This window comes from Akebia trifoliata, chromosome 2 (assembly GCF_017979445.1).
Source record: "Akebia trifoliata isolate Shusen 1 chromosome 2, ASM1797944v1, whole genome shotgun sequence".
Taxonomy (NCBI): Eukaryota; Viridiplantae; Streptophyta; class Magnoliopsida; order Ranunculales; family Lardizabalaceae; genus Akebia; species Akebia trifoliata.
This window is the reverse complement of record NC_141376.1, coordinates 25939279-25964218: the sequence shown is the minus strand read 5'-3', so window position 1 is coordinate 25964218 and position 24940 is coordinate 25939279. Positions and strand designations below refer to the sequence as shown.

Sequence of the window (24940 nt, the reverse complement as noted above, 5' to 3'; positions counted from 1 at the left end):
ACTGATGCCATCAAAGCTGGTCCATTTTTTACCGAAGTCCCCGATAATTGGTTCCTCCTTCGTACGTACTAGCTCAATGTCGAACTCCCCTCCTTTTGTTTGATTCTCCTCTGTTTAATTGAGTTTTCCATCCGTGTCAAACTCCCCGACCCTGCCTTTCAAATTCGAGTTGTCATTCTCATTGGACTTTCATCAAACACTCCACGTTCACACTTGATATCTTTCAGCAGTTCAAAATTTGTGGAGTCTCAATAGAGTAGCTCTGTCATGTAGATCATCTTGGTTTCAGCTCTTTCATGGTCGTTGGTTTCAGTTGGTTCTGTTATGAGAACAGACAAAACATGAGGTGGGTCTTAAAAAAATAAGTGCAGGGTTATTAAAGGTTCTGTCATTGTTTATAACATGAATGATTTATTAAAGGTTAAAAAAAAAAAAAAAAAAATCAAATGAACTCTTAACAAAATAAATTATTTTGGGGGTCTTCTATAATTGTGGGGCCTTAGGCGGTTGCCTAAGGAGCTTTATGCTTGAGTTGGCCTTGACAGAATCATAGATGCTTTTCATAGAGATCATAGATGCTTCTCACTAGCGATGAAAAGCATCTATGGTTCTGTACATACATCCACGACGACTATGTGTGAAATGATGTCAATTTCAATGTAAGTCACTAAGTGTTGGTGACTCATCTTTAAACCTGTTATAATAAAACAAGACAACTTCTATTGCCACCCTAAGATGTGTTATAACCCTTTGATGACTTACATATGAATTAGGTTGACATTAGCAAAAGTTGGTGTAGCAATAGAATCTTTTTAAACCAATGTTTCATATTCATGGGCCGTGACAATCGTGATATTTTTATTGACTTTGCTAGGTCAAAGAAATGAACCAATTAGAATTCGAGTACATTAGTGAGATCATGGTTTCAAACATCGTTCGAAATGGGGAAGACACACCAAAGGCATCTCAACATCATTCAAGAACGGTGAGATGTTCAATGTGAATCGTACTCAGACTATTTTCAAAGTCTTGGCCCAATCAGTCAAAGTCAACTGAGTCAATCAGTGTTTTGTAATATGATATTACAAAATTAAAATATGATATTATGAATTTATGATTAATTATTTGTATATAAGTAATATATATTAATAAATAATTATTAAACAAGTCAAAGGATTTATCTTGTTGGATATCGAGTTGATTAGGACGAGTCAACTTGTCTTTGTCAGTGCAATACCGAGTTTTAAGACCAGATTTTAAAATTTAAAACCCCATTTCTAATCTAACGGCTATTCCCCCTTTTCTCTCTCCGACCAAACCCCAATTCTGCGAGAAATCTCTCTCAATTTCGATCTTCTTCTTCTATTTCTAGGGTTTCCCTCATTTCGAATTGTCTTTCTTCAGCAATCGTATTCAATACCAAATCTTCGATTTCTAGAATAGATGCTTGATCTTCTCAGTTTGTAGTGTTTCGAGGAAATTCCTCTTGAAGGAAGGGAGACAGGCTATAAAATTCACGATTTCAAGATCGAAATATGGATCTTCCTCAAGAAATTGATGATTACATCAAAGAATCAATCGAGTACTCTCTAGGTCTCCCTGTGTCTACAAAGACATTGGAATTAAAGCTTCAAGCATCCGAAGAAGCACGGAAACGTCTCTTGGATCAGTACTTCCTTCTACATTCTCGATTGAAGGAGAAAGACGAAACAATTGAACGATCTAGGGTTTGTTTGGCAATTTTTTTTTACAAGTTTTTCTCTCAGATTTTCCTTATTTTATTTGACATTTTGTTACTCTTTTGATTTTTAGTCCGAAGTGAGTATGAATGCACAAGCTTTGAAGAAATTTGTTGAGGAGAATCGGCAATTGTCGCTTAAGTGTGCTGATCTTCTGAAACAGTGTTCACGGTGGGAGAAAGAGTGCTCACTCTATGAACTTGATCGAGAGGCATTGATGGAGTTTGTGAATGAAGCTGACAAACGAGCAAATGTGGCCGAGATCCGTGTTCTTGAAGCAGAGGATGAATTGAGAAGACTCACAGAAGAATTGCAATTATACAAACATGACTGTGAGATTCACATGGTATTATTATTATTATTGGTTTTTTTCTTCTTCGAATTTTCCTATTTAAGTGTTTATTAAAATTTATTTATTTAACAAATTTGGTTATCTCCGAGATTTGATGGTAGGTTAACAAGAAAAAGGCGATTGAGGAGTTGCAATTGCTAAGAGAGAGGATCGATGAGCTTGAATGTTTAAGGTATAGTGGGTGTCCTGTATCGATCGTATTAGCCATTTATGAACTTTTTCTTTCTTTATTTTGTGCTCCTAAATCATCCTTTATGTTAAATAGGTTGCAAGGATGTGATGATAGTTATTTTCCTTCTTGGCAATGTTCTTCGTTGAGGACAGAGGACCAAAATCTAGAGTCACATATACTTGTCTCCACGCTTGTGAGTGTTAAACTCAAATCTTGTGTTTGTTACATTATTCTAGGCAAAAGAGTTTGATGCTAATATTCTATCGATTTTTACATTTTTTAGTGAGTGATATCATCTTTTTTTTATGAGTAATCTCACATCATTCCCATCAATTTGTATACAGAGGGTGCTAAGATAATTTGATATTAGATTGAATTTATTATTTGGCACTTTTTAAAATGGAGTTAACTGCAATTAAGTGATATTTTCTAATTCTATTGACTTTCCAGAAGACTTCTTTTAAGTTGGGATAGAATGGGTTTCTCTGATCTTTGAAACTAGTTGCTAATTGTACATGCAAGTTTTCTTCTATATGTCTATCGGGCATTTAATTTTTTTTATTTGATAGGTAAATGCTTGGTTAGGACAGGTAATATGGTTAGTGGTTAGTATAAGAAGTATGGGTTCAAGGAGGTTTCAACCTTGGACGTGGGAGCAAGCCTCTATACGTCTTACCACTTAGCTAAGTGTGCACTACTAAAGGCATTTAATTTTATAAGCTATACATGTGTTTTTCTTGTAAAATCATATTAAATTTTTTTAAAAGAAGAATTTTTCTTTCCATAATCAAAAGTCATACAACTAATAGAATAGTTTTCACCAATGCCTTTTTCTAGAACTTGGATGTTAATAGAACATGTAAACATGGACACTCGCATAAGTCAGAACTTAGAGGAGATAGTCCCTTTAGCATATATACCGAATGGATTCAACAAAAATGTTGATTTTAGACCTTTAGAAGCAATGGTAGGGCTGTGGCTTGTAACTTTTCTTTTTCATTTGTGGGGAACAAACAAAACTCACTGAGAAATTCTGCATTTGAATATTATGGTTTGATGAAATTTTTGTTATAGAATTGGTTGCCAAAATACACCATCATCGACATCCTTACATTACCTGTAACTTATAAAAAAGTTCTTACATTACCCATAAAATGTACCAGAAATAATTGCACCCGAGTTTTCCAATCCAGTACCCATAAAATGTATAAAAAATAGCTACACCTGAGTTTTCCAACCCAGTTAACAGTTCTTCTTGGTCATTTGGAGCCCTCTATTATTCCGATATAATGTTTGTAAAAGCCTACATGTCTTTATTATCATCCATCATGTCTTTATTATCAGTCATTTGTTAACCACTCTAATGTCAGATGTCCTTTCCCTTTTCCATCTCCTTAATCCCAAGTTTTCCCTGACGTTACGCAGCATATAGCATCCTTGGTAGGTTTATGATGAGCTCTTAGGATCTATTACAGTTTATCTATTATAGAGTGACAAACCCTATAAATTAAAGGGAAGAAGAGAAGAGAAGAAGTGTTCTCTTTATACCATTTATTAAAGATTGAGTTTATAGAAAATAACAAAAGGGACTTATATAGATGCCCAAAACAACAAAAGAAGCTAAAGACTAAAATACCCCTAAATACTCTAATATTCCCCCTCAAACTCACGAGGTGGCAACAAGTAACATCTAGAGTTTTTTAGGAAGGAAGCGGAAGCGATGTATAGTTCGTGAAGAAGTCGGCCAGCAGCAAAGAAGAGGAGAGGAAGGGCAAAGAGATAGTCCTATGTTGAAGATGATGACAAGTAAGATGACAATCAATTTCAACGTGTTTGGTGTGTAATACAGAGTTGTGGGCAATCTACATAGCACTCCGATTATCACAATACATAGGAGTGGGGGTGGAGGGGCAAACACCCATATCTGTAAGCAACTGATGCAAGCAAACTCTCTCTATAGTAGTAGAGGCCATAACATGGTACTTGGCTTCTGTAGAGGACCGAGAAACAACAGATTGCTTCTTACTTTTCCAGAAGATGAGAGAGTCACCCAGAAAAACTCAAAATCCAATAGTGGACTTGTGTTCTGAAATGTCACTAGCCCAATCAACATTTGAGTAGTTGCTAAATTCTAGAATAGAAGTGGGGGGGGGGAATAATAAACTTTGATGAATGGTGCCATGGAGATAAGGAAGAATACGGAGAACTGTAGCCCAATACACATAAGTAGTTGCCGAAACAAACTAACTGACAATATGGACAAAATAGGAAATATTAGGCCGAGTGATAGTAAGGTAAGCCAGGCTACCAACAATAGTACAATAAAAAGTCGAATCAGGGATAAGAGAACCATCAGAACAAGTATACTGTGCATTGAGCTCAAGAGGAGTCTCAGCAATATGATAGTTAGTCAAACGAGCACGCGCATGATGTTAGTAGTGTACTTGGATGGGGAGAGAAAATAACCTTTAGAAGAAGATGCTACCTCAATGCTAAGAAAATAAAGAAGGGAGGTCAAATACTTCATCTCAAATTGTTGATGGAGTTGAAGTTTCAACTGTGCAATCCCATCAGAGTCATCCCTAGTCATAATCATATCATCAACATACAAAAGAAGAACAATACGACCAATAGACGTGCAACGAACGCAGAGGGCAGAGTCATGATTACTCAGGTGAAAACCATGAGAACCAAAAATAGAAGAGAACTTCTCAAACCATGCCTGAGGAGCTTGTTTGAGACTATACAACACTTTGCGGAGTGCAAACCTCAGTATGATGACGGAGAACACTAGGAAGAGAAACCATGTAAACTTCTTCTGTGAGACCCCCATTCAGGAAAGCATTCTTCACATCTATTTGAGAAAGAGCGCACTGATGAGAAGACGCAACGGCAATTTAGGTGCAAACAATAGTCATTTTTTCTACTGGAGCAAAGGTCCCCTCATAGTCAAAACCAAATTGTTGTGTAAACCCTTGTGCAACTAGTCTAGCCTTGTACCTCTCAACTAAACCATCAGACTTAGTTTTAATTTTGTAGACCCAACGAGAACCAATAAGACGTTTTCTAGGTGGAAGCGGTACCAAATCCCAAGCCTCCTAGTCTTATGTAATGCATTGAGCTCCTCATCCATAGCCTGTAGCCAAAGAGGGTCAAGAACAACCTCCTTATAGGAGTTGAGTTCAGATAAACTACGAATAGATGCTAAGAAATAAGAAAAGTTAGCAGAATAACAAGAATAATTAGCAAGCTTAGGAGTTGGATTACGAGTATGTTAAAGATGACAAGAAAGAGCGGGAACAACATTTTCAAAATCTGTGGGAGAAGCAGTTAGAAGAAGAGGATTAGTACCTGTAGAGGAGACAACTGTATTCCTACGAATGTACGTCTTAGGAAAGGAAACAATTGTGTAATTAGTACCAGGAGCAAGAACTGGTGGAGGATCCTCATCTTCAGGAGCATCATAGTCGGCTGAAAGAGGAGGAAAAACATTATAATCTGTAGAAGAGATAGAAGTAGGCAAAATGTCCATATCAACAACAAAAAGATCAATTCTTATGAGATCAGACTTGGTAAAATGATGTAAGGAAGCAAAAATAGAAAAATAAGGAATGTGCTCAAGAAACACTACATGTTTAGAAGTATACAATTTGTGAGCAACAGGATTAAAACATCTATATCCCTTCTGGCCCTCACTATAATCCTAAAATGCACATAAAGCAGATTGAGAAGATAATTTAGTGCGCTTAACATGAGGTTTTAAAGCAAAGCATGTACAACTAGACACTTTCAAAGAAGCATAAATAGGACCTGTCCATATAGTCTCTCAAAGTGAGAGATCCCACTAGTAAGGGATGTAGGAATCCTGTTGATAATGTAAATTACAGTGAGGACTGCTTCACCCCTAAACATACTAGGGACATTAGCAGAAAGAAGTAGGGGGCAAGCAGTTTCAACAATATGTTGATGTTTGCGTTCAACAACACCATTTTTCTCGAGAATATCTGTGCAAAAAGATTGATGAATGATCCCATCCAATGCAAGAAGTCTATCAAAACTACCAGAGGTATATTCCCCAACCAAATGACCTCTAAAGTATAGTGGTAAAATGTTGTGTTTTAATATGAACACAAAAGGTTTCAAATATTTGAAGAAATTCAAAGCGATGTTTCATAAGAAAGATCAAAGTATAGTGGGTATAATCATCAATAAAGGTGACATAATATTTGAACCCTCCTTTACTAGCAATAGGAGCAGGTCTCCAAACATTAGAATGAATAAGATCAATTGGAGCACAAGACTAGTACCAAAAGGCAAAGTAATGAATTTAGCAAGTTGACAACCACTACAATTAGAAATATCATGAGAACGAAAATTTCCTAATGCACCAGTAAAAGCTAAATATTTTAACAAGAACTAAAGACATGTCCAAGACTAGAGTGCCACAAATAAAAAGTAAAAGAAGTGGGACTAAGAAGAAAAGATGATAAATCAAGGCTAGATGCTACAAAACTAGGAACACAAAGCTCCTCCAACAAATAAAGTCCCCACTCTGTACGGCTTATCCCAATCAACCTCTGCGAGTGTGTATCCTACACATAGCAAGTAGGTGTAAAATGAACTGAGTATCTAGAATCACATAATTGACTAATAAATATAAGGTTTAAAACAAGCTTTGGAATGCAATATACATCAGAAATAGTCATGTGTGGAGTGACAATGGAACCAATGCCTGCTAATTACATAGAAGTGCTATCAGCAATCAAAACAAAGATAGGGGATGAAAATATTGATAAAACTGAAAATAGGGAGGAATCACGTGTCATATGATGCGAGGCACCTGATTAAAAAACCCAAGTGGAATGAGATATACCTGACAATGGAGATGATGACAAACCTGCTGAGGATGAGGTAGTACAGGCATAAGGCTGAGAAGAGAGAAAACGCAGCAATTGTGAGGCAATATCAGAGCGAGTAGCGGCGAAGGTCGAAGAATCTCCAATGGATGATGCAACTACTGTGCTAATGCTCAGAGGTGGGGCCACTGCTACTGTATGGAATTATCTAGGTCTCTGAACATGCTGTTGATGTTGTTGTGACTGGGGGTGTTAGAGCTGTTGACCACTGCTATAAGTTTAGGACATTGGACTTTCAATGTTCTTTCTGCTTGCAAAAGTTACATCCTTCAATGCTAACTCCGGATCTCTTCGTGGTGGAGGGTGGTTTAGTGGTTGGCTGCCATAATAGTCTGAGTAGGGATAAGAAGGAGACCCTTCACTATTTGTGACTTGAGACGCACTTCTTCTGCGAAGAGCTCACTAACTATAGGGTCAACAACAGGAAGAGGAGTGCAATGGAGTATAGAGTCCCAAAGTGCCTCAAAATCATCACAACAAGCCATCAAAAATTGAACAAGACATTACTTCTCTCTATAAGCCAAGTAGGGTCTATAGGAACTAAGTTTTGTTGACTTTTTAAGAGCCAACTAGACCCACAAATCTGTCATGATTGAGAAAAATTCTTAAATGGTCTTGTTTCCTTGTCAAAATACCTTAATATCTATCTCTAATTAATATATCTTAGCAAAATTGGACTGTGTGTACAACCTTGCTAGATGATCACAAGTCTCCTTGGCTGTCTCATATTTAGCCAATTGCATACCAATAGATTGTTCAACAGAATTGTTGAACTAGGTAATAATCTTGCAATTATTGACTTCCAACATAGCCAACAATTCTTCATATTTTGCATCTATTCTATCAATGGGCATGGTTGAAGAACCAGAGATATATCCCCACATTTTCTTTCCTTCCAATTTTTTTTTTTTCATTAATAACTCTAATAAGAGTAGTTTTTGCCATCCAAACGCACACTAATAGACTAAAGCGAATCGTTTTGTCTCTATCACTCGGTATAATAGTCAAAATTAATGCAAAAAAAATAAAATTATCCCAAAACTCAGAATCTATAGAGACCAAGAAGGCTAATCGAACTGAAGAAACTTTAATTAAACTATCATAGAGAATCTGAAATCTTGACGTTGATGCAAATCATGGGCTGGTGCAATTGATCGAATGAGCAGGGCTGATGCGAAGAAGTAGATTTGGGCTATTGCGATGAAATAGATTAGGGTTGTTGAAATCTTGAATTCGATAAGAATGAAACCATGGGCTGGTGCAATTGATGGAACGAGTAGGGCTGCTGCGAAGAATAGATTAGGGTTGTTGCAATGGAATATATTAGGGCTGCTGCGATGAAACAAATTATTGCTGATGCGATTAGAATGCTGAGTTGCTGCAATCAATGAAATAAATTTTGTGTTGGCTGCTGCAATTTGATTCAAATCGATTTAATGACGGCTTCTGTGATGAAAAGAACCAAACAAAAGAGCCCTAGAATCAACGCTTTGATACCATGATAGAGTGACAAACCTTAGTGTTAGAGTACAAGTGTTTGTTATAGTATAACTGTTTGGGTATTTTGGTCTTTTCATATTTGGGCATATTTATTAGCCCTTTTCTAATGTATTCAGCTTATGCTGAGTCTCTAATCAAGAGAAAAAACTTTGTTTTAAGGTTTTACATTTGTTAATATGGTCTCAGAGCTTCCATCATAGGGTTGTTTGCACTCTCACAGTTCAGATTGGACATTGATTGCATCGATTTAGATCAAGAACTTCAGATTTTAGGGCTGCTTATACCCTCACAGACCAGATTGCACCTTTGTAGATTGATTCTACGGCTGCTGCACCTCTACAGATAAAAAACTTCAGATTCTAAGGCTGCTAGACCTTTGTATAACAATTCTAGAGCTATTTGCACCTTTGCAGATCATAAATTTCATATTCACTTCAGATTCTAGGATTTTTTGCACTCTTGCAGATCGATTCAATCAATCAAACACACTAGATTATGACTTTGCAGATAAAAAATTCTTCAAGGGAGAAGATTCATGGTATTACGCCTTTCTTTTGAAAGTTGTTTTAGCATCAAACTCTTGTTCGATTCTGTATTTGTTTTTTTTCTTTGGATTGCCATGTCTAGTGAACGAGATGATTCTTTTCAATCTGTTAGTGTTCGACTTGATGGAAAAAATTATCCTTATTGGAGTTATATGATGAAAAACTTTTTGAAAAGAAAAAAGATGTGGGTATATGTTACTGGAACTATGACTATGCTCACTGATAGAGAAGATATAAAATATCCAGATTTGTTGGCTACATGGGAGGTCAATAATTCCAAGATTATCACATGGTTCAATAATTTTGTTGAACAAACAATTGGTACCCAACTAGTCAAATACGAGACGACTAAGGAAATTTGGGATCACTTGGTCAAGTTGTATACTCAATCCAACTTTGCCAAACGATATCAGTTAGAGACAAATATTAGTGTAGTTCGACAAAGAGATAAGAATATTCAAGATTTCTATTTAGTAATGATGTACTTTTGGGACCAGTTGGCTCTCCCTGAGTCTACTGCTCTTAGTTCCTTACAACCCTATTTGACTTATAGAGAGGAGCAGCGACTTGTTCAAAATTTTATGGCTTTTTGCGATGATTTTGAGGCATTTTGTGGCTCCATTCTCGATCGGAACCCTCTTCTTTTTGTTAATTCTATAGTTAGTAAGCTTCTAACTGAAGAGGTGCGCCTCAAGTCACAATCTGGTAAGGGTATTCTCTCTATACCCACACAGGCTATTTTGACAGTTCCTTTTAAGGCACCTCCCAGTACGGAGAGTCAGAATCGATATAGATCGAGAGTTGGCATTGATGTGTGTGGTTTTTGTTAGTAGAAAGACCATTGCAAGGCTCAATGCCCTATGCTACTTATCCGAGGTCAGCAACCTCAACATCATTAGTCTTAGTATCAACATGTTTCAAGGCCCAAACAATATCATACTGCAATAGCTGCCTCTCTTCTTGAACTTGCCACCATGATTGTCCCTTCTCCTAGAGATCCTCCAGCGTCCACTTTTGCATTGTCAGGATCTGCAAAGCAATTCCAGAAGTTCCTCTCCACTCAGGCTCAAGCTTTCATATCTTCTTCATATGTAGGTTTGTCGTCATCTACACCCTCAGGTATATCTCGGTCTACCTTGGGATTTGACTTAGGAGCTTCTCATCACATGACATATGATTCCTCATTATTTGCTTTTTTATTTCCATCTTCATCCTCTGCTCCTATTATGACTGCTGATGACACTTCTATGTCATTACCAAGTGTCAGTTCCATTGTCACTTCTCGTTTGACTCTATTTGATGTTTATTGCATTCCTTAATTTACTCTGAATCTTACTTCTGTTGGTCAGTTATGTGACTTTGGATATTTAGTTCACTTCACATCTACCTCTTGTGTTGTGTAGGACTCCCATTCGTAGAGGTTGATTGGGACAGGCCATAGAGAGGGGGGATTATACTTGTTGGAAAAGCTTTATGTTCCTGATATTGCTGCCTCTAGTGTTTATTTATCTTCTTTTCTCCTTGTTCTACTTCATCTCCTTTTTTACTTATGGCACTCTCGCCTCGACATGTTTCAAGTTCTCGTTTTAGTTATTTAACCTTTATTAATGTTTTGGGAAATTTGCAAATTCATGACATTTCTTCATGCAGTGGTTGTAAACTTGCTAAATTTTCTACCTTACCTTTTAATAATAGTATCTCAATTTCGTAGGCTCTTTTTGATTTAGTTCACTATGATGTTTGGAGACTTGCCTCTATTGTTACTAAAGGGGTTCCCGATATTATGTTTCCTTTATTGATTATACACGTTATTGTTGGGTGTATCTCATGAAGCGTCGTTATGATTTTCTTCACATCTTTAACATTTTTCGTATACTTGTCCAAATGCAACATTCAGCCACTATTAAATGTTTTCGATGTGATTTGGGTGGAGAATACACTTCTAACAATTTTTCTAATCTTCTTGCCTCCGATGGGACCATTCATCAATGTTCTTGTACTGATACTCTCGAGCAAAATGGTGTTGCTGAACGCAAACATAGACATATTGTTGAGACTGCTCACTTCTTCTTTCTACTAGTATTCCTAGTGTGTTTTGGGGTGAAGCAGTTCTCACTGCTGTTCATCTAATTAATAGGATTCCTATTGGTTGTACTTTTGGAATTTCCCCATTTGAGAGGTTATATGGTCAAGCCCTAGATTATACCTCATTGAGGGTTTATGGTTGTACTCTTAAACCACATGTTGACCGCTCCAAGTTATCTGCTCGTTCTGCTATATGTGTTTTTGTTGGCTATGGTGAGGGCTAGAAGGGTTATCGTTGTTTTGATCCCAGTGCACAAAAGTTGTATGTTTCTCGTCATGTTGTGTTCCTAGAACACATTCCTTTCTTTTCTATTCCCGCGAACTTTCAGAGTTTTACCAAGTTAGATCTCATATGCATTGATCATTTTTTTGATGATGTTAATCTATTGCCTACTAATTGTTTCACCCCATACATTACCACTTCCCTCTTTTGTTTCTTTTAAAGTTTTTGGTGCCCATCCTCCTCCCTCCTCGGATTACCAAGTTGCTTTTGAGGTTGAGACTCCTATACTTAATCCTACTTCTTTTGCTCGTTTTCTTAACGTTTATGTTCACAAGAACACGAATGTTTTCTTTATCAGTACTAATCCTCTCCCGACGGACTCCCCAACAGACTCTATAGATGTTGATCATATTCCTTCTCACTATCCTTAACGCACTTGTAATCCTCCTCCAAAACTTGCTGACTATTCATGTTATTCTACAAGTTTTTCTTCATTTTTAGCATCTATTTGTAGTCTATCTGAGCCCACTTCGTACAAGGAAGCTATTTTTGACCCCTTCTGGTGTCAGGCTATGGATGAGGAACTTTCTGTATTACATCAAACAAGAACTTGTGATTTAGTAGCACTTCTGCTTGGCAAGCACGCTATTGGTTCTTGTTGGGTCTACCAAATCAAGACCAAGTCTGATGGTTCTGTTGAGAGGTATAAGGCTAGGCTGGTTGCAAAGGGGTTCACCTAACAATATGGTTTTGATTATGAGGAGACTTTTGCTCTTGTAGCAAGAATGACCATTGTTTGTACTTTGATTGCTATTGCATCTACTTCTCAGTGGCATCTTTCTCAGATAGATGTCAAAAATGCCTTTCTGAATGGGGATTTGACTGAAGAAGTTTACATAAACCCTCCTCCTGGTGTGTTCCATAATCATGGTGAAGTATGTAGACTCAGGAAGGCATTATATGGTCTCAAACAGGAACCTAGGGTTTGGATTGCAAAGTTCTCTACAGTGGTAGGTTCACTTGGTTTCTGCTTTAATGTTCATGACTTTGCCTTGTTCATTTGCGCTACTTCTGCTGGCCGCATCCTTTTACTTTATGTTGATGATATGATTTTGATTGAGGATGACTCTGATGGGATTTCTCAATTGAAATTTTTGTTAGGCCACCAATTTGAGATGAAGGATTTGGGAACCTTACGATATTTTCTTGGCATCGAGGTAGCCTCATCTTCTAAAGGCTATTTTCTCTCTTAGTCGAAGTATACTTCTAACATCATTCAATTGGCTCACCTCGCTGATTCTTGGATTGTTGAAGCCCCTCTTGAGCTTAATGCTCAGTATACTTCATCTGATGGTTCTCTTCTGCCTGACCCAACCCTATATCGTACTATAGTTGGTAGCTTAGTCTATCTCACCATCACTCGGCTCGATATTGCTTTTGCAGTTCACATCGTTAGCCAATTTGTCTCATGTCCTACTTCTATTCATTGGGTTGTTGTTATTCGCATTCTTAGATATCTCTGGGGAATCTTACATCAAAGCTTACTGTTTCCTTCCACTTCTATTCTAGAGTTTAGAGCCTTTCTGATGCTGATTGGGCTGGTGATCCCTCAGATTGCAAGTCCACCACTGGTTTTTGCATTTTTCTAGGCGACTCTTATTTCTTGGAGGAGTAAGATGCAAACTTTTGTTTCTTGTTCTTCCACGGAGGCCGGGTATCGCGCCATAGCCTCGACTACCGTTGAGATCGTTTGATTGCGCTGATTGCTTGCAGATATGGGTGTTTCTCTCTCTGCTCCCGCTCCTATGTATTCTGATAATAAGAGTGCCATTCAAATTGCTAACAACTCTATGTTTCATGAGCACACCAAACACATTGAGATTGACTGCCATCTCACTCGCCACCATCTTTAACACCGTAACATCACTTTGTCTTTCATTTCTTCTTCTTTACAGTTAGCTGATTTCTTCACGAAATCTAACACCATTCAACATTTCCGTTTTCTTTTTAACAAACTCTCGATGGTTCTTGCAGCCACATCGTGAGTTCGAGGGGGGATGTTAGAGTACAAGTGTTTGTTATAGTATAATTGTTTGGGTATTTTGATCTTTTCATATTTGGGCATATTTATTAGCCCTTCTCTAATGTATTAAGCTTATGCTAAGTTTCTAATCAAGAGAAAAAACTCTATTTTAGGGTTTTACATTTGTTAATACTTAGAAGTTAAAGGGAAGAAGATAAGAGGAGAGGAAGTGCTCTCTCTATACCATTTACCAAAGATTGAGTTTACAAAAAATAACAAAAAGGACTTATATAGATGCCTAAAGCAACAAAAGAGGGTAAAGACTAAAATACCCCTAAATACTCTAATAATCTAAACTTCGAAATATGCAGATGAAATATATTAATAATGTGTTCAAATAAGTCTTATGTGAAGAGATTTCTTTGTGCCATTGTCATGGACATTGCTCACCTTTCTTGGTCAATCAACTAAGCATTATTTGTTTCTTTTAATAGAGAAGGCTACCTGATATTTTAAAAGGTTTTACTAAAATTCACATTTACCAATGTCTACTTTGACAATACTCTCCCTCTATTTTGCACTTTTCTTGGTTTGGACTCTTGTTGACTAAAGTTTTAATAACCAAAAATGATAAAAGAGAAACACAGCCAAGGCTAATAATTCCTACTTGCTATTGGATGGATGCATGAAAAATATTTCTCTGGTCTATGATGATTGTGATCATCTAATTTGTCTCATTTAAAAAAAAGAAAAAAACTTGAATAATGATTCAGAAAGTTCTAGAGATTGTTGGTTAAGTTAAAATGGGGTACCCACTGATTGGTGGTTCTAACCCCCTAGATGTGTTCTACCTACCCGGGTGGATTGGTTTGTGATACTGTTTTGGGTTCATAGTGGAAGACAATGATTTCAATACGATTGAATTTGAAAAGATGAATTGGATATTGCGATAAATATGATACTCTACAAGGATGACTATTAGATGAAATATCAACTGGTGAGTAATAATTGCCTTTTGAGTCTTGATCTAACTCACCTCTGACAGACTCCACCCTAACTCTCTTGATGTGGCAAGTGCAAGAACCATAGGTTTTTCCCCTCGGGATACACAACTGCACATCCCTATAAACATGTGCAGTTGTATATCCTGAGGAAATAAATCTATGGTTCTTGCACATGCCACGTCAGGAGAGTTAGTGCAGGAGTTTGTTAGAGGTGAGTTAGAAAATCATTATTCTTGTCTTTTATATCAATATATAAGCTCAATAAATTTCACTCTTACATCTTCCTTTTTCTGTGGATGAATTGTACTATCTGATAAGTAGAACTCCATTAAATTGTAAGTTTGCCTTTGTATGAATTGTTTTTTCTGCATATCTCCATTTCGATTTCTACATTAACAGCTTTCCATGAACTATGCTTAGTTTGGTAAATTGACCACTCAAATGAAAAATTAAGAATACATATTTATGACTGAGCTTGCTCTTTAATTAGTACAAGATGGAGGTAATTCATGCTCTTTGCTTCTCTCTCTACTACTTTTCTGTTCTTTTCTCTTAGTGATAAAGAAAAGGCCAAATGGGCTTATTATCTTGGAATTAGTTGATACGTTAAATTGAGGAAAGGCTGACTAACGTATATCTTGGTTAATCTGAAGGATGAATCATCTGTTGTGCCCACCTTGGAAGGACAATTACTTGACTCCGTGATTGCTTTAGTAATTGACAAAGATGGGGTTGAAACAAGTGCACATGCTTTCTTAGAGGCTAATTGTGAAGTTCAATCGTGTCAGAGATTGCTTAAGATTTGGGAACGGTGAGGTTTTCTCCTTCACCTCATTCTTCTTTTGATGATAATTGTTAGTTTTGTTGTTATTACTATTATTGGTGGTAGTTAGGGATGGAATTGAGCTTAATCACACCATAGCCAAGAATTAAGATACAACACCAATCTTGTTAGAATCGAGTTGGATAGAAAATTCTGAAGTGGGATTGAATTTGACTTGGAATTCTATCCATCGAATTGTAAGATTCACAAAAAAATTTCTTGATGTGTTCAAAATATTAGATAATATAAAAAAGCATACCAAAAAGACAAAACATGTGTAATTGATCCATATCTTATCATTTAATGTAAAGGTCTTGTGCAAATAATAACAAATTATCACAAGGCAATCTATTAGGCAATCGCAAAATGAATTATGAATAGATTAATTATACAGACAAAATATCCTCTTCAAAAAATTCAATGTCATGTATCATCGCTTGAATAGTCTGGGAAGGCTGAAAAACAATTGGGATGATTCTTGTCCTCAGTTACTTTCCTTCATTTTCAAATGAACAAACTTCCATATATCTTCAATTGTCTTGATTCTCAATTTTGCAAATTTTGTGGATGGACTTGCCTTTCTTTTCATTTGTTTTAGGTGATGAATTAATTAATAAAAAAATGCTCACTATTTTTCTTTGTTAGATTTAGCTTCAGTAAAGAAAAGAAAATACACACGGAGTTACTATTTTCACCCAAAATTTGCATCCATTGTTCTTTTCATTAGTAAGTTTCAAATTATAAATTTGAGTTTTAGGATTCAATTTTTAAATCATAGAATTTTAACAATCATTTGGGCTAAGGTTTTATTTGGGTCATAGGATCCAAAATGTATATCATAGAATTTGGGCATCACTAATTGGCACAATGTAAAACCACAAAAAGAGCAATAAACATTGTAGTTTACAGTTTATATCAAGTAAATATCTATCAGATCTGTAATTTTTTGCTAAGAAATATTTTCTAAATCAATAAAAAATTGATGACAATAAGAAAGTTGAAATATAATGTTGCACAAAATATGCTATTTCTTAATCTAAATAACATAAATATGCTCTCTAGGCCTATTTTTCAACGATTTTGTTTTTAAGTGGGAGCTTGTTTGTAAGGATGACATTTAACCAACTTTCTTATTGACAAAGTATTTAATTTTTCAATATAGAACGTGCTTGGATTGACTGGTGTAGCCAGTAGGCTTCTAGGCCAACCAAGCAGTCTATATCGACAAAGTATTGGAGCTTGTTAAATCTTAAATAACATACATAAATATGCTCTCTAGGCATATTTTTCAAGGACTTAATTTTTGGGCGGGAGCTTGTGTGTGAAGACGACATACTACCAACTTTCTTATTGGCAGTATTTTATTTTTCAATACAGATTATGCTTGGATTGAATGGTGTAGATCCTTCAGTAGGCTTTAAGGCCAACCAAGCATGGTCTCTCTTAACGAAATATTGGTGTTCATGTTCTCTTTTACTGCAGGGTGAATTCTCACAGATAACCAAACACTAGACTCTCACTCCCAACTTTCAGAAATTGAAATTCAAAAGTCCAACTAACTCTTAGCAGTAGAACTCCGTGAACCAAATATGCTCTCAATTAAATATTGGGTTGGGTCTATCCTTTTTTGAGAAGAAATAATTTGTAAATCAATAAAAAAAAAGGATGAGAATAAGAAATTTTAAATATATAATATTTCACAAAATATGCTATTTCTTAAATATAAATAACATAAATATGATCTCTAGGCCTATTTTTCTAGGATTTTGTTTTTAGGTGGGAGCTTGTTTGTAAGGATGGCATTTAGCTGCGTGTGTTTTTTTTCTTCGTCTTTTTCTTTCTGTAATTCTCTATGTAGGTTTCCTTGATCTCTTTGAAGGCCATTGTTTACGGATTTTTAATAAAGTTACCCTTAAAAAACATAAATATGATGCATAAATACAATTATTATCAATAATTTTGCCACATTTACATTATCGTACGCAATACCCCATCCAAAATACATCATGCATCAATTATATAATCATTGCATGGCTTCAGCTTGAACCAATATCATAAGTGGACAGCATCTCACCTCTAAGGTTACAAGTTCGAACTTAGCTTATCTCTCAAAATATTAAAAGGAGAAAAACAAAATAAAAAACTCTCTTTCCTCTTAATCTAATATTTTGAACCATTTATTTTAATTGTCATAGGTTGAGGCCATCAGCTCAAAATTGTATAGCATTGGCTGCTGTAGTAAAAACACTGCAGAACGACAAGGAACATTTAAGGATTAACCTTACCAGAGCTGAGGAGGAGGTAAGTATTAATGGTTTTTTGTATGTTGAGGTCTCATATCATCCTTTTACATAATCTAATCGTTTTAGTTTTACGTTTTAGGTGAAAATGTTGTTTGAAGAAAATAATATATTGGATGATGAGAATAAAAGATTATTGAGGAAGGTTACCAGAGAAAGGCAACACCAAGGATCTGGAGGCAAGCAAACGAGCAGCACTTCAGCAAAGGTGAGATCATATTAATAGTAATATAATGCAAGGGTGGAACTAGTAAGGAGACATTGGGGGCAATTGCCCCCGCTCAACGTTTTTGGGCATTTTAGATACCCTTGAATTTATACTTAAATTTGAGATACCCCTGCATTTTGAATTACTGATATGCCCCGTTTGACCCTGTTGCCTCCACTCTCTCATCTCCCTCCAGTTTTTGCTCCCTTGCCCTCCAATGAACTATAAGTTTGCCCCCACTAAAAGAAAACCCTGGCTCTGCCCCTGATATGATAGATTTTTTCTAACCAAGCATCATTAGAGTTTTCATTCTGTATAGATCATTCCTTCAACCATTTGTCACCCAATTTTGGGTCTTTCTGAGCTGATGTAATATATCATTAGGCATGCCTCCACTAATGACCTAAATAATATTGTTTATGCTCCCTTTATTTTCATCGGTAATTACTTCAGATGTTTCGCTAGATACTGAACCAAAAACTAAGGAAAATGCTGAACTGACTTCGTTGGACATTGTGTTCGCTGTAGATTTTTTAAGTTGTATCTCAAGGAAAGAAATCTTTGGTTATCTGTGCACTGCTACACCAGCACAGTGTTGAACACAGTGTCCAACTTAGTAAGTTCAGCACGACTCTAATTATGGAAGGTATTTTTGGGAAAAATGCTGAAGTGACTTCCTACGGCACTGTGATTGACGCTCAGCTGACGTAGAGGCGTGCCTAGAACCATGCTTTTCCTCGAGATATGAATGAAGATTCTATGGTTTTGAGCACACCTCCATGTCAGCTCAGTGTTGAATGCAGTGTCCTGCGCAGTCACTCTAGCATTGCTCTATTTTGGGGCCAATTCCTACTTATTTCCTTTGTAATTGTTCTGATAAATAATGGGTTTTTTTTTGTCAACCTGAAATAATAAGATCAAATAGAAACAAAAGTTAAAAAAGATGGAGTTCTAATGGGCTGATTGAATTTAATCCGAAACATGTAAAAATTGGTTTTATTGGGTTGGATTTATAGTTGACTTGATCCCGTGGGTCTGACACTTGACGTTTCTGGATTTATTTTACATGTATCTTATGCAGGAAAACAAGACAGAATCAAGCCCCACGATATGCAATTTGATTGAGAGGATAGATCTTAATGGTTTGGATTCGCCAAGGCAGCCATTTTCTCCTTTGCAGCACAACTCTCGGGATTCTAGAATGCATAAGAAATAAAGAAAAAACCCATCATGTAAGTATATCTCAACATTTGATTTCTCTTTCTCTTGTGTATATCAAGTGATGGTGTCACTGTTCCTTGTAACCATTATGAACACTTCAGTTGATTGTACTTGGGATTTTCATTCCTTTGAAGCTTTACTTTGTTTGTACAAAATAACATATTTCTAAAGGTTTGAAATTTTAGGTAAATCTGATCTCACATTCTCTTTTACTTATGATCCAATTTGTGAGAATCAACTGAAAATGGAGTTATTTATTCATTTTGTTAGATCACTAGGAAGATTTCCTTCCTTCAGAGTTCAACCCTATTCTTGCCATCTTGATTAATTTCGCACATTTTATTCTTGTATTTTCTCCCATTTTTGTGTAAGGTAAGGCTTTCTACTACTGAAAATGGAGCTTTTTATACTATTTTTCTAATATGACCTGATCATTGTTTTGAAATTTTTTTTTTCTTTCTCACAATTGTTTTCTTTTTCTGGAATTTTGAGTTTCTAAAGTTCTCTAGTGTGTACTTCATTATTTTTTGTTTGTAAAATGTATCTTTTGGTATCTATGTGCAATGGATCTCAATCAGGGGCGGAGCTAGTAAGGAGCTGGTGGGGGCAATTGCCCCCACAGAACTTTGAGACACCGTTATATTTTCAACTAATTACATGCCCCATTTGTCCCCACTCCCTCAGCTCTCTCCCCATTTGCCCCCACACCCTCACCTCCCTCCAATTTTTGACCCCCCCCCCCCCCCCTTCAATTTTTTGTTGATGACATTGCCTCTTGACTGGGCCTTCTCATATACTAATTGGAAATGACCTAAATGTCCTTTTCTTCAACTTGTAAACAAAAACCTCTGAATTTCTCCTTAAAACCATTTATCTTCAAGTTCTTTAACTATACAACTAACCATAATTTGCCCCCACTACAAGAAAATCCTGGCTCCGCCCCTGATCTCAATAGCTCAAGTTATTCTTGCAGTGCAATGGATCCGGTTACAGCTTGGAAAGCACAAATACAATACTAAGGTGGTGAAAGAGCTTGAAATCTTTATGGGACAAAGAATTTAGTTTTTCAGTTGAAGACAACCTGAACAACAAGCTCCTTGTTTCTCATTAATGAAGATAAATACCTTAACCACGACTTTGTTGCCCAGCTACCCATTTCGAAGGTATTCTATGTGGAAATGAGTCAGCCTGCTACATTTTCCAACCCGAGAATAACAAATACAAGCACAAAGATTGCAGTGAGCAGAGAAAATTCGCTTACAAATTTTCTTACTCTCAATTGGGTTTGGTACTCTGATAGAAATTGTTACACATGAAACCATGTTTTGCTCTTTTTAATGTTATTATAATGTAATTGGTTGATTATAATTGTTGTCCTTAAAAATGCTTGGAGTTTGTTATTGTATGCTTTTAGGTTCAGTTTTTTAAACAGTTGGTGACCACTTGAACATTTTGTATCTTTAGTAATGAAAGTTTAAATAATAACTTTATAACAGTTGTTTGTATAAACTTGGAGTGCAGAAAAGAGATTCAGAGGATCAAAGCCAATAATCCTGATATCAGCCATAGGGAAGCTTTCAGCACTGCAGCTAAAAATGTAAGTAAATATGATAACATATGAAGTTACTTTGAGTTTAATGGGTCCAAATTGATCTTGAGCTTGCTTTTAACCTTTCTTTACTACTAGTGGGCACACTTCCCCCATTTTCATTTTGGCTTGATGTTGGAGACCAACAATCAAGCTAAACTGGATCAGAAATTAGTTTATTTATAGAACCGGATGATTGATTTCTTTAACCCATTGGGCTAATATAAACTCACAAGCTTCCTTAGAAATACAACTAAACTCAAAACTAATCCAAGTTTTCACTTCCTTTTCTTTTGTTTTTGCTAAGCAAACCCAAGCCTATCTAATTGATAATAATCTTTTATTCTTAAATGTAACATGATTTGGACCTCCCATCTTTTTCATTTTGATTGCATTTTACCCTAAGTATACTGGTTTTAGGTTCAGTATTTTATTATTTTTTCTTAATATGTTTGTACAAACTATTTTTTTGTTGTTGTTGATATTATGTTATTTTTGGGGCTTCATTTTAGATTTAAGGGGGCATCATAGTCATTTTGACATAATATTACAGCTTCTGCACATAGATCAATACTTCATCCAGTTTTTAAACGCACTTCTAAACTTCGATTTTCAGGACTCCTGCTTCTTAGATTTCAAGTAACAGAAGCTGGCAGTGATCCCAAACAGATATCAACATATGTATCTTAATATGTTGCAAAGGAGATCATATACACTGATTTTCGTATTGAGAGTGAATACGAAGACACAGTTTTTATGGGTAAGCTGGACTTAACTAATATAAACACACTTGAAAAAACGTAAGATGTCTTTAAATAAAATTGAATGAAAGAATATGGCACAAGGCTTTGATAATGATGAAATTACCAATATGTTTGCATCTGCATAACATGCTGGATGTGGGTCTTGGAAAGCAGCATAGTCTCAAAATTCTCCAATTGTTTTTTTCTTAAAAAATTTCTAATACTCTATGTGTAAGGGAGGGTATGAACAACCGCTTAAATCCATGAATCAATGACTTTATCAATAAATCACCAAACATGATAATATTTTCAAACTTTAATAACAAAATAAGTTTTTAGGGAGGTAGAATAAGATGATGGGTTTTGGAAAGAAGTCGAAAAGCTCATTTGTATAATTCCCAAATTTTAATTTTCCTCTGAAGAATTCGTTAATGAAAATTTCACAAACTTATTCAAATTTAGTGAATGGAACAAATGTCATTGGAATCCAAACTTGTTTAGTAAAACTTGAAGTCTTGGAGTTTGACTCTGACTATAATGGGTTAGATTATACCCAAAATCTGATCATGTTAGATTTAGTAATGTATGGCCTGGATCTGTGTTATTGGACTCACTCTTCCTATGTTGAACCACAAATCAGCACAAAGCAAATTGGTTTTCAGGTTGGTTCGTGGAAACCAGGCTATTTCTTCGATTAATATTAGAGATACCCAAATGGTTTGCTCAATATTAGAGATAACCCTGTTTTGGGTTTCGGTCAATATTAGAGATATCCTGTGTTTCTAAACTGATGATATATTATCCTATATTGTCCTTGACTCATGTTTAGGAGATTAATATAAATAAAGAAAAATTACTTAAAAGATCTTGGTGGAGGGATTTTTTTCTAAATAATCCCTAAGTTTTGGGTGGTCTCTTGATAGTTCATTTAGTAAATTTTTCTTTTCTTTTCTTAATATTATATTCTCTGGAACTCATCTCCCATATTTCTCAGGATTGAATGACCTAGATGTTTGAATTCATTGTTTTCCTCTAAAAAATAGGATTTTTGACATCTCAATTGAGTTTCGGAGACTCCATTCCATCGAAAAGGATTTAAGAAGGAAGAAGTCATTTTTAAGGGGATTTTCAAACATTTTGAAAACGTATGTAAAAATCTAGAGTTTTTTTTCCCCCCCCTTAATTTTTGGATGGAAATCAATCAAGAATGGTTTTTTTTATAATTGAAATCATCTAAACAAGTCGTTATCTCAAGTTTTTAGTTGATCTTTCTAAGTATTTTAGTTGAAAAAACTCGAAAATTAAAATGGGTGGGTTTTACCAATGTTGATTTTGATAGTAAATAAAAAGTAGTGAACTCGACAGTTAATAGTGGTGAGTTCGACAATAAAAATTGTGAACTCGAAATTAAATAAAAAAACGTTAAGTTTGACAATAAATAAAAAGTGGTGATCTCAATAGTAAATAAAAAAAATGGCGAGTTTGTCGATAATGAGGGTCCATTAAGAAAGAAATTTTTTTTTTTACTTAATGTCCTATCAAACTACCGTGCAAAACTTAAGGACTATTTAAAAATAAATCCCTCCACAAATATCCTTTAAGTAAACGTCCTCCACAAAACTGCCTTTATGAACCACGTTCGTTCTAGATTGGTGAACCGAGAATTGCGAATCCAAAATTTGAAGCCCAATAATATAAGTATGGATTAAGGATAGAACCTGATCCGATTGTTATGAATTGGATCCAAATGTAGAGATCTGATGGGTGATCCGATCCAATAAGTTGGTAACATATCTGGACCATTGAGTTTTTGTGTATCATTCTAAGGTGACACATCCCATACATGGCTGCTAACATGCCTTCCAGGGGAAACTAAATCATTTTTTTATGATCTAAGAAATGCGTGACAAGTGGTGGCACGACAGAGTGGTTTTTTAGAATAATAATAATAATTTTGAATCAATTATAGTTGGCCATACATTTAGGGGGGATGTTTAATGTTTGCCACCTTGAAATGTCTCAATGTTGGACAATTTCATCCGCATAAATCGTTTTCAAGAGCAAACATACGAAGGAAGCCTTGTGACAAAGCAAGCACAATGAACCACTCAAATAATGCATCAACAATCACGTCATCGCTATTGTTGCTTTTTTTAAGTGGGCATCATAATGCATCTCCAATTAATCAAAACTCCTTCGCCATTGCTCTGAATCAGTTGTAGTCTTTTAGTTAATTTTAGAAAGGAACGTCAAAATTGGAGGTCAATCATACTGGATCTTTATTTCTTCCATGTAACTTGGATTGATTAACCATCACTTTCATTGGACTCGTGTTGACATAGGATTTGTAGAACAACCTCCACCACCCCATCACTTAAATATGAACATTTTGTTCAATTGATCGCATTGAGGTCATGTTAACGTGGAACACATTAGCATGACCTACACTTTAACCCAAGAATAACAAGTTCAATCATGGGGTTACGATAAATGGACGTACAATTTTCATAATTTCAATTATTTCCTTGTTTTATTGTTATATTTATAATTGCATCAGTATGATTTTTGTCCTTATTTAAAAATGCTTAGAGTTTGTCGGTATAATGATGTTAGATTCTACTATTTATTTCTTTTTTCTTAATTTGAATATACAATTAATCATATTTATTTTAATGGTGTGCGACCGGAATTCGGTGGACGGCTCTGATGGTCCCAACTCGCACTGATCTGAAGTCGTTCCTAATGCCTTTCTCTTCAAAGCGGCTTAGTATCTGCCACAGACACTTCGATGCTCAAGTTAGAGAAGCAGAGGAATAATAATCAGTATTGGTTAGCTATCGATCTCTCTATCTTGCTCGAGCATTCTCTTTCTGTCCTGCCGCTGCGGTTGGTGCTATTTGCTAGGCTTTTACATAGAGTGTATGACCTTGCTCTTTCCTACTGAGCTTCAAGGATCGTCTTCTACATGGATGTATTTTTTCGCTCTCTCGAACAATTCGTTCAAAGTCTTTGGCTTCTTCTTCACTAGGGATCTATATAACCCTGAGTTAGAGGGTAGGGAGTTTCTGAACGCCATTATTGCCGTTCGCTCGTCACAACTCTTTAGTGACATTGCTTCTTCCCTGAACTTCCGGGTGAACTCCCTGAGGCTCTTCCCTGATTCCAACCTTATGTTAAGTAGGGCATCAACATCTCCTCCACTCTTCTTGTTGCTAGTGTACTGTACAACGAAGGAGTGAAGAGCTCTTCAAATGAGCTAATGGATCCACATGGCAACTTATGGAACCATGTCAAAGTGTTTCTCTACAAATTCAAAGGAAACAACCTACACATTAACCCCTCTTTCTCTTCCTACAATGCGAGCATCTACCGTAAGTGAAACAAATGCTCCACTAGGTCCTTCGTCCCGAAATAAGGGATAAATTGCAGTGGCGCGAACTTCTTAGGAATTTCTTCAGCTAAAATTTTTGTTGAAAAGGGAGACTTTTGAATTTCCTG

General features: G+C 35.9%; 1 protein-coding gene across 7 annotated transcripts; it reads left to right on the top strand.

Moving 5' to 3' along the window:
• Positions 1 to 1276: 1276 nt before the first annotated feature.
• Positions 1277 to 21671, top strand: LOC147409985 (uncharacterized). 7 transcript variants are annotated; one of them, XR_015175550.1, is made up of 10 exons: positions 1277 to 1727; positions 1813 to 2085; positions 2193 to 2263; positions 2357 to 2456; positions 15213 to 15370; positions 17578 to 17683; positions 17765 to 17890; positions 18972 to 19122; positions 20633 to 20708; positions 21316 to 21671. XR_015175550.1 is itself a non-coding variant. In XM_086432177.1 (9 exons), the coding sequence occupies exons 1-8, from the start codon at positions 1536 to 1538 to the stop codon at positions 19104 to 19106; spliced, it is 1161 nt and encodes a 386-aa protein (XP_086288303.1). In that variant the 5' UTR covers positions 1277 to 1535; the 3' UTR covers positions 19107 to 19122; positions 20633 to 21041. The 7 variants fall into 7 exon arrangements, 5 of the variants coding, with proteins under 5 accessions (XP_086288303.1, XP_086288304.1, XP_086288302.1 ...); XR_015175551.1 differs by lacking the exons at positions 20633 to 20708; positions 21316 to 21671 and adding an exon at positions 18419 to 18506 and having other exon boundaries at positions 18972 to 19107; XM_086432177.1 differs by lacking the exon at positions 21316 to 21671 and having other exon boundaries at positions 20633 to 21041.
• The last annotated feature ends 3269 nt before the right edge of the window (positions 21672 to 24940 follow it).